The sequence below is a fragment of the Oreochromis niloticus genome, linkage group LG7, assembly GCF_001858045.2.
Source record: "Oreochromis niloticus isolate F11D_XX linkage group LG7, O_niloticus_UMD_NMBU, whole genome shotgun sequence".
NCBI lineage: Eukaryota > Metazoa > Chordata > Actinopteri > Cichliformes > Cichlidae > Oreochromis > Oreochromis niloticus.
In genome coordinates, this window is record NC_031972.2 from 20,015,412 (window position 1) to 20,029,358 (window position 13,947).

Consider the following 13,947-nt stretch of genomic DNA (forward strand, 5'->3'; position numbering starts at 1 on the left):
AGAAGAACGCAGACCTTGTCAGAGCCACATCCTTCCATTTCAGGAACAGGTCAAAATAACAGAATCCCTATCGACATGTCTGTGTTTGCAGTTTGTGCGTGTAAGCCAGCGCTTAAAGGAAAGAAGGTGGCTTTTTGTGGAAAGGGCTGGGGGAAAGGGAAATGGCTTATCTAGAGATCTAGAGATACCAAACTGTTTATTACGTAAATTACGTAAATAAGATTATTAGAGGGAATTGTAAGCAGCCATATATATTTTTATATGTCATTATAGATTAGAGTGTGTTAATACGGATGTTTTGCTTTGTTATTCAGTCTTTATCTAGAATTTAAGATATAAGGGAAACCTAACCTGTGGCATGTTCATGCTCCTACATTCATATATTACATTCACAGGTCTCAAGATTTCAAAGAATTGTTTGTCACAGCACCAAGAGCCCTAGTGTACTGAAAAACCTAAAAATGAATTATCAGTGAAATCTTACAAGTATATGAGTCTGAGATCACTGAGGCCATTAGGAAATTTAAATTAAAAGTCACAGACTGTAAAAAAATATGCTATAAATACAAAATTGGAATGAGAGCGAGAGACAGAAAGAAATATGGGCAAAAATAAAGTTGTTACAGATTAGATATGGAAGGAAAAAGAGCCACTTAAGAACCAAAGAACACATAACTAACTTTTGGCAATTCAAATGCAAGCACTTGGCATCAGTTACCAGCCTAAACCCCTAAAACCTGTGGGGAGTGTGTCCTCCCGCTGTGTAACTACCTTTGCTCAGCTGTGTAGAAAAGCCCTGCTCTTTTTATTCACATTATTATGCCCCTCTCTCTCTCTCATATGCTTTTTTGCCCATTCCACCTTCAGTCCTTGCTCCCCACACTCAGACAAATAAATAGTAGGAATTAAAGGAAACTATGCCATTAAAATCTGAATTTTATCACAGTACACTGGCCTCCATGTGGAAAAGCAACAGCCACTTTTCATAAAAGATCATGTGTTAAAGATTGTGTGTTTCCAGGCGACTTACATAGAGACAGGATTTGTTTTTGTTTCAAAAGATGGATTGCAGCCTAAAAGGATAGCGGTTAGTAGATATCAGACTGTCACTTGAACAAAAAACATCAGTCATGACACATAGCAAATCATATGTTGAGCATACTTGTGCTAGACTAAGAGTGGTAAACAGCGGCGAGGGGCTGGGAAGGATCTCAGCGCTCACCCGAGACCCAAATCAGACAGAAAAACATACAGGCACATTCATAAAATGTTCTCAAAGAGAGGCCAACTATATCCAAGAAAGGAATTCCTTCCAAAATAGGTGGTGGGGGGGCTAAAAAAGGGTCTTGTTCAGGGAACCCTCAGAAAGGCACACTCCATAACCCTTACTTCCTCTCCTCTCTGCCTGTCCAAATCCAGCCAACAGCTTGCAACTATTAAGGGGAGATCCTGTGGTGACCTTACGTGCAGCCAGTCCTTGCACCTTCAAAGCTCCTGGGGTTGAACAACACATAGCAAGTCATCCAGAACTCCTAATACACAAATCATTACCAAAACAAAGGAATATAGCAGTATTTGCTGGGAAGTGGAAGAAAAGTAAACGAGGTCCATTGCTTTTCAGTACACTGCTACTTTGCCCTCTTTCCTTCCCCTTCCAGCTGTTATTCAGCTCTTATCAGGAATATTCTGAGCGAACAAGCAAAAAGAGAAAGCTCTGGAAAACTTAAGCGAAAATTACATAATTCCTTTAATATGATTTTGTTTGGTAAGAAAACAAAGTGCTCAGGAATTGTGTCTGGAGGAAATTGTATTACATTCCAAACATTAAGATTTTTCATATTGAACTGTTGAATCAGTTCACATTTTAAGAGGCATGGATTGTGATGCTGGACAACATAATAATAAACAATCGTGCAACAGCGGTAAAGAAGTCACTTTAAGCGGCTTTCATTAACTGGGGTGTACAGATGTTTTCATGAATTGTGTTGTATCTCTTCCATCATTGAACTGACATAAAAATGATAAACTACTGACCATTACATGACCTTTTTAGATTTTGGTTGCAGAATAAAGAAGTGAGGGTGAATACTTATTGATTTATCTATTTATTATCCACAGACTTGCTGGACAGACTCAAATCATAGAAAAGATATAAGATGATGAGTTCATGTTGGAAAACCATTTTGTCCTGTTACCAAAATAGAGAAGTAAATAGAAGTAATCAGGCAAATAAGATCTGTCTGTAGTTTAATGAAAATAAAGCGCCAGTAAGTTCAATAGCATAAACTAGGAACAATAACAAGCAAGAGTAAAATTCCTACTGAATGACCAATGCATCACCAGCAGTAACTGATGGTTTGTGTCTGTTCAGGTGCGTTTTGTTTGCGTGTGAATTAGATTAGGCGAGAGTGAGAAAAAAAAAGACAACCCAAGTGACTGAAAGTGGGAATGGGTGAAGGGAAGACTGCATGATAATGAGATAATGAATGAGGGAATGCAGAGATGGGGGTGGGGTGTTGGGCTCCTATGGGATTTTCCATTAGTCCTTGAGAAGGCTTTGCTGGTTCTCATTCTTCTGTAGGCTACTATCACAGCTCATATGTCCATTCACGCTCTCTACAATGCACCACCTTTACTCAGTTTATTCATACTAGACAAAAAGGCATTTAAAAACTACTCTTCTCACCCTCAATGGTTACCATGTTGGCTACGTTAAGAAGCTAGCTGAAGAAAGATTCATTTTCAGTGTAGAAGGTGATGGCAAAAGCTAGCTAGCTTACACAAACAACATGAAATTATTTTGTGTTACGGCATTGACTGGTGTTTGGGTTTCGTTGTCTATGTAGAAAAAGTTTGTACTAGTTGTACTCCCAGAGCCTCAACTAGTAAATATTTCCTAAATGCTGACGCTAATGTTAAAAAAATGCTAACTGCATGACAGCATTTCTATTTAGTGCACAGCTTTCACTTCTTCTTTTCTCACAATCATTTATCTGTTGGTTTTGCTTTATTTATGACATTTAATTACAGTGGAATTGCATGTAAAACTTTTAGAATTCATTATCAGTGTAAATTAACCACGTAGCTGTCAGGACAGAGACAAAATGGCAGTTAGCTGGAGAGTGCAGTGGGGTAATGTTGGCAATTACATGTCATACGTCTGATAAAACTCTGTTGCTGTCTACATGTACAGAAAATCACACTGAACAGAAATTCACAGAGATATAAACTGTCTGTCTTTGTCAGCTGGGAAATGCATTAATCAGCAGGTCAGAGAAGCAGAATCTGTAATGAGTTACACATTCCTTTTTTTAAATATATATCATATTTTTTTATGAATCTCTGCCCTGGGTTACCTGCCATGCATCTGTTCAATTTGGAGAAAATAAGCATCAGGTGCAAACAGCCCTGTAACTGACTTGTCTGAGTTGATCAAAAAGGAATGATTGTGAGAATACGAGATAAACAACTAAATCCAAATGTCTTATTAACGCAAGTACTAAAGCAATAAATAGAGAGGAAATTTGGGCAGCGATATCAAAGTAACATATAAAGATTGTCAGGAAGGCTGTTAAAATGTAATAATTTAAAACTCGCATTCAGGTTAAATTGAGTTTCGTGAAAATAAGGTATGTTTATATTGGCCAAGACATTAAGCAACATGTGTTTGCGAGCAAAAAGCATCAATTAAGCAACGTGCTTGCAAGAAAAGGGATTAATATCAAACATCTGGTTTTCCTTTGTTCCCATATCAATTTCACATATCAGCTTAATTCCTTAGTGTTTCCTTTTTCTTTCTCACCCACAGTAACCTTTCCTTGCCCCTTGCTCCTGGCAGCTGATAAATCAAATTACAACTGGTTATTTCAGAGTAATTTTTTTTTAAATGCCTTGAATAATTTGCAGGGGACCCACTAGTGGAAAACACCAGCCAGTTGTAGTTGCAGTCCGTGCATAATGTCTTTAAGTAGAATTTGGACAAGTATTGTTCAGGTGTAAACCCAGGGGATCAACTTAGAGTGATTTAGAAAAACTTATAAAACTTTCCAATTTCTTTGAAAATTAAGAATTATAGCAGATCGCGGTAAAGATCACGGAGCTTATCTTCACCTCTTTGTTATTTGTAGTATGACTATTAGTGATAATAGCATTTACTGGATGGTTTCATGCTTAATTTGTGCAGTTATTTCAGTAATAGTTTTGTAAAAGTTTTGTGGATCACACTATTGCCTTTCAGTATTTGGCTTACAAATACTATAGCATTAAGCCTTCCAAGATTCCTCCTCAACAATTGAGGTTCTGCAAAGTGAAACCATACTTTGCTCGACAATTTTGCCAATAAATATCATATTACTGCTTTTCTATCTATTACCAATATCTTTAGGTATTAGAAGGCAATAAAGTTATTTGGGGAAATGTTAGAAATGCTCTTTTCCCCTCAGCCTAGCCAGAGGCGTGTCCATATATGATTACCAGCAGCTGGTAGTCTGCGCCCCAGCAGGGGAGGAAGAGTCAAAATAAACAAACTTTGACTGTAGATTACAAGCTGTGCGTAAACTTGCATGCAGTGCTATTGAATACTAAGAATCCCACAAACTAAATGGACTTAAGACACAATTTCACTTTTTTTGTTGCAAGATGTTACAATAATATTTGTGTGTTCAAACTGAGCCAAATAAACATAAATGTACGATATTTCATCATTCAGGTCTGTAACATACAGCCAAAAATAACCAAAAACAATCAAGAATTTCCTTAACTGACCAAGTCAGTCATCATACCCATTAAAAATTCATTCATAGTGATTTAAAACAAGACTACAGGCAGAGTGACCCGGCAACAAAGAGCAGCTGAAGGTTGCTGTGGTGAATGCCCTGGAGAGCGTCACCAAGGAAGAAATAAAGTATCGGCAGATCTTTATCAGCTGTTACTGACTATGAGGGTGGTTTCACAAAATGTTTCTGTTTGCGTAATGTTTATTTGTTCAGTTTTCTTTTAAAACCTGTAAACCTCAGGTTTTTTCTCTCGCACACTTCTTCTTATATTGATATATACTGAGACTTTTTCTTTAAAACTGAATGTACTAGAGAACATCAGAACAGAAATGTGTATTTGTCTAAATACTTGTGGTCTAGAGTATACCGTATATTGCTCAAGTTTAATATAGAGTACACTGTCAAGATAGCTAATAAAGGTTTCTCTGAATCTGTTAATCTTGTGTTGTGCAGTACGTGGCTCTGTGGTTGACAGTTATAGAATGAGGAGATTACTTCTTTGTGCGCATAGTTTGAAAAGCATTTTTCAATGAATGCAGAATGTAAAAATTTATTTCTGATGTTACGCATTTTTGTATGTTTGTCTGTCTTTTTGTTGACAAGACTATGCATGAACTTCCAGAGTGATTTCTTGGTGAAGAGGTAGAGTATGGGCAAAAAAAAAAAAAAATGCTAGTGCAGATGGGGATCGCTTTCTTTGAAGTTTTGAGATGGGGCATAGACATTTGTTTTGGCAGGGCATTGGCCCATGTCATTTGTGTGTATGTGTAATTGATAGCAAGGTTATCTAAAATTAACTAGAGAAATGTAATCAAACTTGGTGCATGCGGTGTATGAGCAACAGAAAGACCCATTAAATTTTGATACAAATTTAATTTCTTAAATTTAGAGTATAGAGTATAAGCCTTTGTGGAGGACACTGCTGTTCGATTGCGCTTTAAGATTTCTTTAGCGTTCAGCTAGTCTAAACAATTTCTGGAACATAGACACAGATGTCAAAACCTTCAAAAGCATTTCAGTTTTAAACTGTAGATGTGTTGCTTCCATCCAAACATAACATTGGACCATGCTACCCTTTGATGTATAACTTCTAACTCTCAAAAAATAAGGCCTGTTCTCCTGATAGGATCCGTCAATAAAAGTGCGTTATGCAAGTTCTGCCCAAAGGGTCAGAAGATTTTGCAATTTGATAACACTTCAGCAATTAGGTCACTTCATCAACTCTCTGCTGTGTTTGGAATACAATAGCTTAGATTTGATAGTTAACTTTTAAAAGAAAGAACTCAAAGACTCAAATTTTGAATCACATTCTGATAGAAGCCAATAGCACATAAATAGAAGAAGGAAATCGAAGAATTTCTATTTTAAGATAGATATTCATAGTGATTTAATAAATAGATGCTAAAGATGAAGATGAAGCTGCTATCTAACAACCTTACTAAATATATATATATATATATACACACATACATATTGGGATATATATATATATATATATATATATATATATATATATATATATCCCAAAAACATGAAATTGGGATATGACAAAGCTGTCCACTAAGACACAGTGACATATCCAGTGATACACATCAATTTCAATATAAATCCAGCCAGAAATACAGATGGATATGCCAGGAGTACAATCAAAGTCTTTCACCAGATTCAGAGAAACAGGCCAGGCCAGGAAAGCAGATGCTGCAGCCCAGAAGCTAAACTACACATCCATCTATAATTCTTGCCAACAGCTGGCTGGGATGAGACAGGCAAAGTACCTCTCAGAATTTAGGGAGTTAATACCACAGAAATCATCATTTTTTTAGAAATGCAATGCTGATTTTTAAAAATAGAAAACAAAATTCTTGAAAGGTTAAACGAATGCATAAATAAAGTGACAGTTCTCTTTTATTATTAGAATGAGTTAGTAAAGTAAATAAGATATACTTATCAAATAACTACAGCCTTTACTTTATATAGTCTAAAAATAAAGTACAATTTCTACCCAAATTTCACATAATCATGTGAACACACACTATACAAAATAACAGATTGGGTTACCACAGCAAGTGGTATTTTGACTAAAAAGACTATTGATGAAGTCTAAAACCTCCCACTCTCTTGAATTCAGGGTCTGTAATCTGTCTACCAGTACACACAAGACAAAGGAAGGAAGAAATTGTTTAGAGATCGTCCAAAAGGTGAAATACTATAGCTTTCAGCAGAACACTGTGATTCATTACAGTACACTGAAAATAGGATTTTCACAAGTATCAAACTTATTAAATTATGCAACCTCCACTGAATGCATAGCAGTAGAGTAAAATGAGAAAAACATATGCAGGAGGTGGGATTTTTCCCTAAAGTACCATAAGTACCACTGATTAGTGGGACTAGACCCAGCGAAGGTGGGGGGGTCTTATTTCCAGGTACATGAATGCCACTAACCTTTTTAGTCTTGACAGTCGATTGGCAGCAGTCTCCTCCATCGTAGTTACAGAAGGCTCTGTTGTTTACTGAGTCACAGTAGTTGTCTCCCATGAATGGCTATACCAAAGAGAAAGAGCCAAGCAATTAGGCAAAGACACTGATCTAAGAACATCCTGCCTTGTTAATTGCTGCCACAACTCTCAGAGTCTTTTGCTGTAGTTTTCTCTTGAGCATTTTGGGGCTTTTAGAAGCCTCTGGATAAATTTGCTGATAAATCTGATACATTAAATTTTCCTCATTCTTCAATGTGACTCTTTAAGCCCTTAGTCGGCCAGACCCGTAAATCAAACTGAGGACACCATAAACTATTCACTGCACAAAATGCTCCAGTAATTTGATTTATTGGGTTGGCCCCACCCTCTCCGCTTGGGTTACCAATCAGGTTATCCAATTGGCCAAAATGAGTGGATGATATCATTCTTCCATAAAGTAAGGTGGAATTCCTTCAGATGTTGCATTCACTTGTGAATGCCCCATTAATGGAGGGAAAAAAATAGCATAATGACACAATCACGTGTGTGGATTATTTCAGGAGGCATTACACCAGATTATAGCTAGTTAATAGCTCTTCAATGGACCTTATATATAAGTCTGATAAGAGACACCTGTATATCAGCAACATGTTTAAATGACTTGTGAGTGCCTAATGTTTTCTGTCCCTGTGCAGAGTTGTTAATAACAGCAATGTTTCCCTGAAGGAAGAAAGCTCATTATGGACTTGCTTGATTTTCTTTCTTCAACTATTGTCTGACGATATAACTTATAACTCATCTACACTGATGTAAAAAAGGACGTTTTCACAGGACTCTTTCCAGTTCTGTGAAACTCTAACTATACCACATGATTTAGTAGCATATATAGCCACCTTTACCACCTTTAACATTGTTACTTTAATGAATTTTTCTATATGACTTTATTACACTTTTACAGGTTTGTAAAGGAATTTTGCCCCACTCTTCTTTATAGAACTGTGTTAGTTAATTGATGTTTGCAGGTATTTGGTTGTATACAGCTCTCTTAAGTTCCCATCACAGCATTTCAATCAGGATGTCTGGACTTGGACTGGGTTGTTGTAACACCTTGATTATTTACTTTTTTCAGCCATTCTGTGGTAGATTTGCTAATATTCCTGGGATCATCGTCCTGTTGAATGACCCAGTTTTGGGAAAGGTTTTGCTGTTGCACAGGCCTCACATTTGATTCTAGAATCCTTTGCTATGCAGAGAAGTTTACGGTCGACTCAGTAACTGCCCAGGCCCTGTGTCTGTAAAAGAAGCCCAAAAACCAGCCCTCCACTACCATGCTTGATAGCTGGTATGAGGTTTTTCTGCTTGTATGCTGTGTTTGATTTTCACAAAATCTGGCGCTGTGCATTTCGGTCAAATACCTCCACTTTGGGCTTGTCCAACAACATTGTTCCAGGTGTCTTGCAGTTTAGTCAGATACAACTTTGCAAACCTAAGCTGTGCCATATTCAACCAGGAACCCTTCCAAACAAGCCACACTTGTTCAGGCTTTTTCTAATTCTACTGTCATGAATTTTAACATTCTGACCTTGGGATGAATTTGCTCGGATGTCCAGCTATGAGTAGATTGCGGCATTGTGTTAACACACATCTGAAAGCTCCAGTCCAGCAAACTCCCAAAACTTCCCCTTTGGTCTCACTTGTTGATGAGCAATTAATCAAGTGCATTTGATCGGCAGCACCTGATTGCTACATACCCTCTTAATTCTTACTAAGCATTCAGGGTGCACTAAGTAATTTATTGTGAATGGTAGTACAGAAAGCTTTAAACTCCATATATCCTGTGTTTAAGTCAAGAAAGTAGGTATGAAAATTACATTTTTGTATGCCTTACCTCACATCCTTTGATGCAGTGGAGGAATTCTGGGTGTGGATACCATTTCAGCCCCATTGTACAGATAATACTCTGTAAGATAAATCAACGTTTGTGGGTTGAAACAAAGAAATACTGAGCTTTCAAAAAGTTGCTCTGTACAACTTATTTCCTGCCAGGAGTTTGTTCTTTTTTTCCCAGATTTCAGGCCACATAATCCCTAACCGTACTAAACTCAATGGGCACATGTAAACTGTGCACGGACACACACCCCTAAGACAGGGAAACATAGATGTTATCAAAAGAGCTCATGTGCTACTCATAGAAGCTTTTTTGTGAAGCCTCCTTTGCTTTACACTAAAACCGAGTAAATTGATTTTTAAAAGACAAAACTTCAAAAAAATATTTTTTTATAACTTAGTCATAGCCCCAGGAGGACAAAGAACTGGAAGCATGAGAAAGACAGAAGCACAGAGGTAAGAGGACCATGTTATCTAATATCTTTGCAGAATGTGTGGAATCCCATTCTGTTCTCCTGCTGTGTTCCTCTTTGAAATGCAGCACAAAACATTTGTGCTCAGGGCAGGTGGACAGCAATGTGTACACTGAATGTACAGCTATATGTGGTAATGCACCCTTCTAAGGATACACTGTACAAGTATATAAGGGTGTAAATAGTCACATGACTATGAAAGGGCATTTTTAATTTCACAACTGTGACCTCATAAAGTCTGTGTCGCATGTTGGGAATTTGTCTGTGAACAGGCAAAGAGAGGCTTTGCTTATAGGATATGTAAATCGAGCTTATATAGTACTGCCCATGACCAAAAGCGCCATTTGCGGCAAAGCCCCGCTGACCTCAGCTGGTCCATTTTTCAGATCCATTGTGCCCCAATATCTCACAAAGTTGACATTCTTTTCTTTTGTTGCTGCAAACTAAGGTATTTTTCATTACAGTCGTGTCAGCAAATCAATGCAAAAAGAAAGATATGGGCTTCAAGGTGGAGAGAAACAACAACATAGCATCTGAGGGCAACTGAGAGCTGTGAGAGTGATGCTTCTACTACTGTGATATAGTACTGCATAGCTGAGTCCAGACATGCCTGCTGTGTTTGTGTATGCCTGTGTGTCTACAGGGGAGGGCTCTAATGGTCACTATATACGGTGGAATACTGAGAGCATTATTTTATATTACAGGTGAAACTTTTTGCAAATGCTGTACTTTTTCTTTCTCTCCTTCTTGTGCTCTACAGTGATGATGTCATCTAGAAACTCTCCCCTTCTCTCTCATGCTCTCTCTCTTTCCTCTCACTGCAATGTCGTAAATCATGATAATCCATGATTGTAGCCTGGCCTCACCCCTCACTACGTATGGGATCCTCACCCTCTGAAGCCTCCCCAGGGGACTGATACCACATAAAAATAGATCCCTATCTCAGCACCACCACAGACGAGGTCATGTCATATAGAAAATGACTAATTCTGCAGCAAGCCCGACAGGGTAATTTTGCTGATAAAGGGGGAGGAGGGTGCTGAGGGCACAGAGTAGTCATAGATAGAGAGACAGGGAAAAAAAAGAGGGAAGGTGGAGATAAAGAAGGAGGAGAGAATTCTAAGTGGGTCACACTAAGAACCAAAATACAACTAGTTTAAAGGCAATAAATCAACATCACTTACTAAGGTGGGCAACGCTGATTTCCAGCTCAGCAAAGTAGAACTAGAAAGTGGGGACATTAATTCTCTTGTAGATGGTGCATGAAGAATTCCACCCTCTAGGGATAGTTTGCCAATTCCTACTTACAGCATTCCTGCTGTTATTACAACTGTTAGCCTTCATCATGATTATTATTATTTTTCACTTCCCACTACTGCAATATCCTTCTGTTCTGTTTTGTTAATACCCTTTCTATCTTGTATTTCTGTGTTTTTGCATCCTTATCTCTTGGGTGGTCATTCAGTTTTATTTTTCATCTTTTTTCTGATACTAGAATTAACTGAGTAGGAATAAGGTTCACCATTAATGTCACTAATGTCAGTAATAGCACTATGACACTTATGTGATCACAAATTTAACATGTTACCATTGGGAACATCTTGCCACACGAGTGGCAGACCATTTTTATAGGGTGGCCAGACTAGGACCATTAGTCATTAGACATGAGGGAGGAATATAAACTGATTTCTTATCATTTACGATCACCCCTGGCCACTCCTGTGCCGTAAGGCAGATTTCAGAAGGAGGGACAAAACAAAGCATTAGACTTGCTTAGACTTGTGGTCATTACCTTGAAAGCTTTACCTCTTCTAACCTCTTATCCTCAACACACTTTCCCACTCTTTAACAGTCATCCTACCAACATCACTTCTCTGACTTCTCTTACACTATCAGATGGACCCAACAGCATAACCTCAGGTTTGAAATTACCCCTGAGCACAAATCATATCAATTACACAAATCCATAAAAGCAGATCATTTTGTGTCCACATGGCCTAACCCACCCCTCCTCCGGCATCCACCACTAAAACCTGCTGACTCAGTGTGACTCTGAAACAGAAACAAAAGGTGTTGTCGGAGAAAAAAAAAGAGAAAAATAAAATGTACTCTTTCGGTCAGGCGCAGCTTCTCTAGCTTGAAAACTCGATGCTATATAGTAAGACCTGTCTCTTGTTCTACAGGTAAAAGGGCATTAAGCTGACAAAAGTACTTAAGGCTGATTCAACATTTGTGGCATTGATACATTTTGAGAGTAAAATTAGAATTTAGACAACACACACAGTCAGCTGTACCTCTACACAGCTCCTGACCTCAACCATAATCTTCATGAATATCTCAAATGACACCATGGTTGTGTCGGAGAGCCCCAAAAGAGACAAAATGTACGGCCCTGTGCTATGTGACCTTCTCCACCACAGCCTCCTACCTCTGTGTTTTGCTATCTGCCAAAAAAAGAACACTTCATTATTTAAGTAGCTGTAAGGTATATCTAAATTAGGCCAATTACCAGTGAGCTTCAGTGTTCTTTAACAATGATGAACCTGAATGAATAAGGTTGGCCACAATGGCAGTGAGGGTGAAAACAAATGCACTGGAATTTAGAAATAAATCTTTACACCTTGGGAATAAAGTTCTTGTACCTTATTATCTCTCCAGGACTCTAGTTACTATATCATCTTGAAGACTGAAAGGAAAGTGGGCAGCAGGAGGTTTTCATACTTGTTGTCAAGAATAAATTAAAAATTTTAAAAGGTTGCTATGCCTCTAATCCAAATATTTGTATGGCATTGGGTTGGCATTTCGCATTGCAGGCGATGGAGTCAGGATCAAGGAACTATATGTGAAATTCCAAGGAGAAGAGTTGTGCTTCACAGAACTTTGTGAAGTGCGTCTCTCAGAGCTGTGAGGCACACACAAACACATGCAAACTTACCTTCACCTTAGGTGGATTTCTCCAGTGCTCTTTCATTACTTTTTCTACGGTCATATTGTGAGGGAGAATCACAACATCGTTGTTCCCCTCTCTACATGTCAGCTCACAGTCCTCACCTGTGTTTGTTTGTGTGACAGAAAGAGAGACAAAGAGACAGAGAGAATTACACTAATGAAAGATCAACACCAGGAATGGCGAGATTTATTTTCCTCGTCATTACCAAAACATTGAGAGACTATGTCACAGTGGTTTGGCAATGTGTGAAAGATGAACCTAGTATAAAAAAAAGCATTAAGTAACAGTAGATTTGTGCATACAGACCTATGCCGTGTCCTCGTTTGCATGAGTATTGCAGGCTATAATGGAGGTTTTGAGGTAAAGAACACTGGCCTTGGCTGTGTGGGCACAGGCGGAACGACCCTGTCCAATTTCCATCTTTTCGACAGCGGATCTCATTGGACCCTGTGCCCTGAAAATAACACATATATTGACAGACAAATAATTATACACATACAGACATACACAGAGGTGCACAAGCACTACTAGGCCAAGGACACTGAGATGCCATGCCACTGCACAGGGAAATACAATCCAATTTTTAATAGGCATCCAACCCACAACGTCGAAGAGGCAGAACAGATTAAAAGGTGTATACATTTCAAAAGTCTGTGGCAGCAGGGCTGTTCTGGAAATCAATAGCAATCTAATTAGCATGGCGTCAAATTGAGTAGGGCTAAGGGAGACAGGGAGAAAAGCAGGCAGGGCAGAGTAAGAAGTATCAGAAAAAAACAGCAAGGATAAAGGCTGTATCTTATTTTTCAGTCATTAATTCATTAATTTAGTACGTTATCATCGGTCATTAGTAATTATGTATGATATTACACAAGAGTATATTAATAACAATTTGTCTGTAGTGATTTCCAAACAAACAACATTACCAGTAATCCTGGAGAATCAGCCTCTTGGTACAAATTGTTTTAAATGGACTATATTTATCTGTGATTATATTATTTATTACTAAGTTATGCCGAACAAACAAAACAAAAAAGAACTGTCAGGGTGCAAAGAAGAGAAAAAAAAGAGAAGACAACGACACTGGCAAAGCAAGAATAGACAGAGAGGAAAGAGATGGACAGACCTGCTTGCAAGTAGGGTGCAGCAGCCTCACCGTATGGGCAGAGCGTCCTGTGCTGGCGATAGCAGTATTACCAGCAGGATCAGAGCAGTTTAGAGTGCAGGTACTGTCAAAACGAAACCCATTGGTACAGTTATAGGAGCCATGGAAGATCGGAGGTGGAGGATCACAAGTCACGGGCTCGCAAGATCCCTCGAGCCAGGTGCCGTCTTCTGTGCACTGGCGTTTGAATGCACGCCTAAAAGGAAAAGAGAGATGATTCATTGAATCACATGCAGACCCT

At 38.4% G+C, this 13,947-nt stretch overlaps 1 protein-coding gene across 2 annotated transcripts in view; it reads right to left on the reverse strand.

The window, feature by feature from the left end:
• pappaa (pregnancy-associated plasma protein A, pappalysin 1a) overlaps positions 1 to 13,947 on the reverse strand; it is a 98,368-nt gene that overhangs the window by 10,231 nt on the left and 74,190 nt on the right. The window contains exons 17-21 of one of the 2 annotated variants that reach the window (XM_013277442.3): positions 13,698 to 13,902; positions 12,851 to 12,998; positions 12,530 to 12,645; positions 9,123 to 9,194; positions 7,221 to 7,319 (exon numbers count right to left, since the gene is read on the reverse strand). In XM_013277442.3, coding sequence (XP_013132896.1) covers positions 7,221 to 7,319; positions 9,123 to 9,194; positions 12,530 to 12,645; positions 12,851 to 12,998; positions 13,698 to 13,902 — 640 coding nt within the window. Of the gene's footprint in view, positions 1 to 7,220; positions 7,320 to 9,122; positions 9,195 to 12,529; positions 12,646 to 12,850; positions 12,999 to 13,667; positions 13,903 to 13,947 lie in introns of both variants that reach the window. The other variant, XM_019361040.2, reaches the window with a different exon arrangement.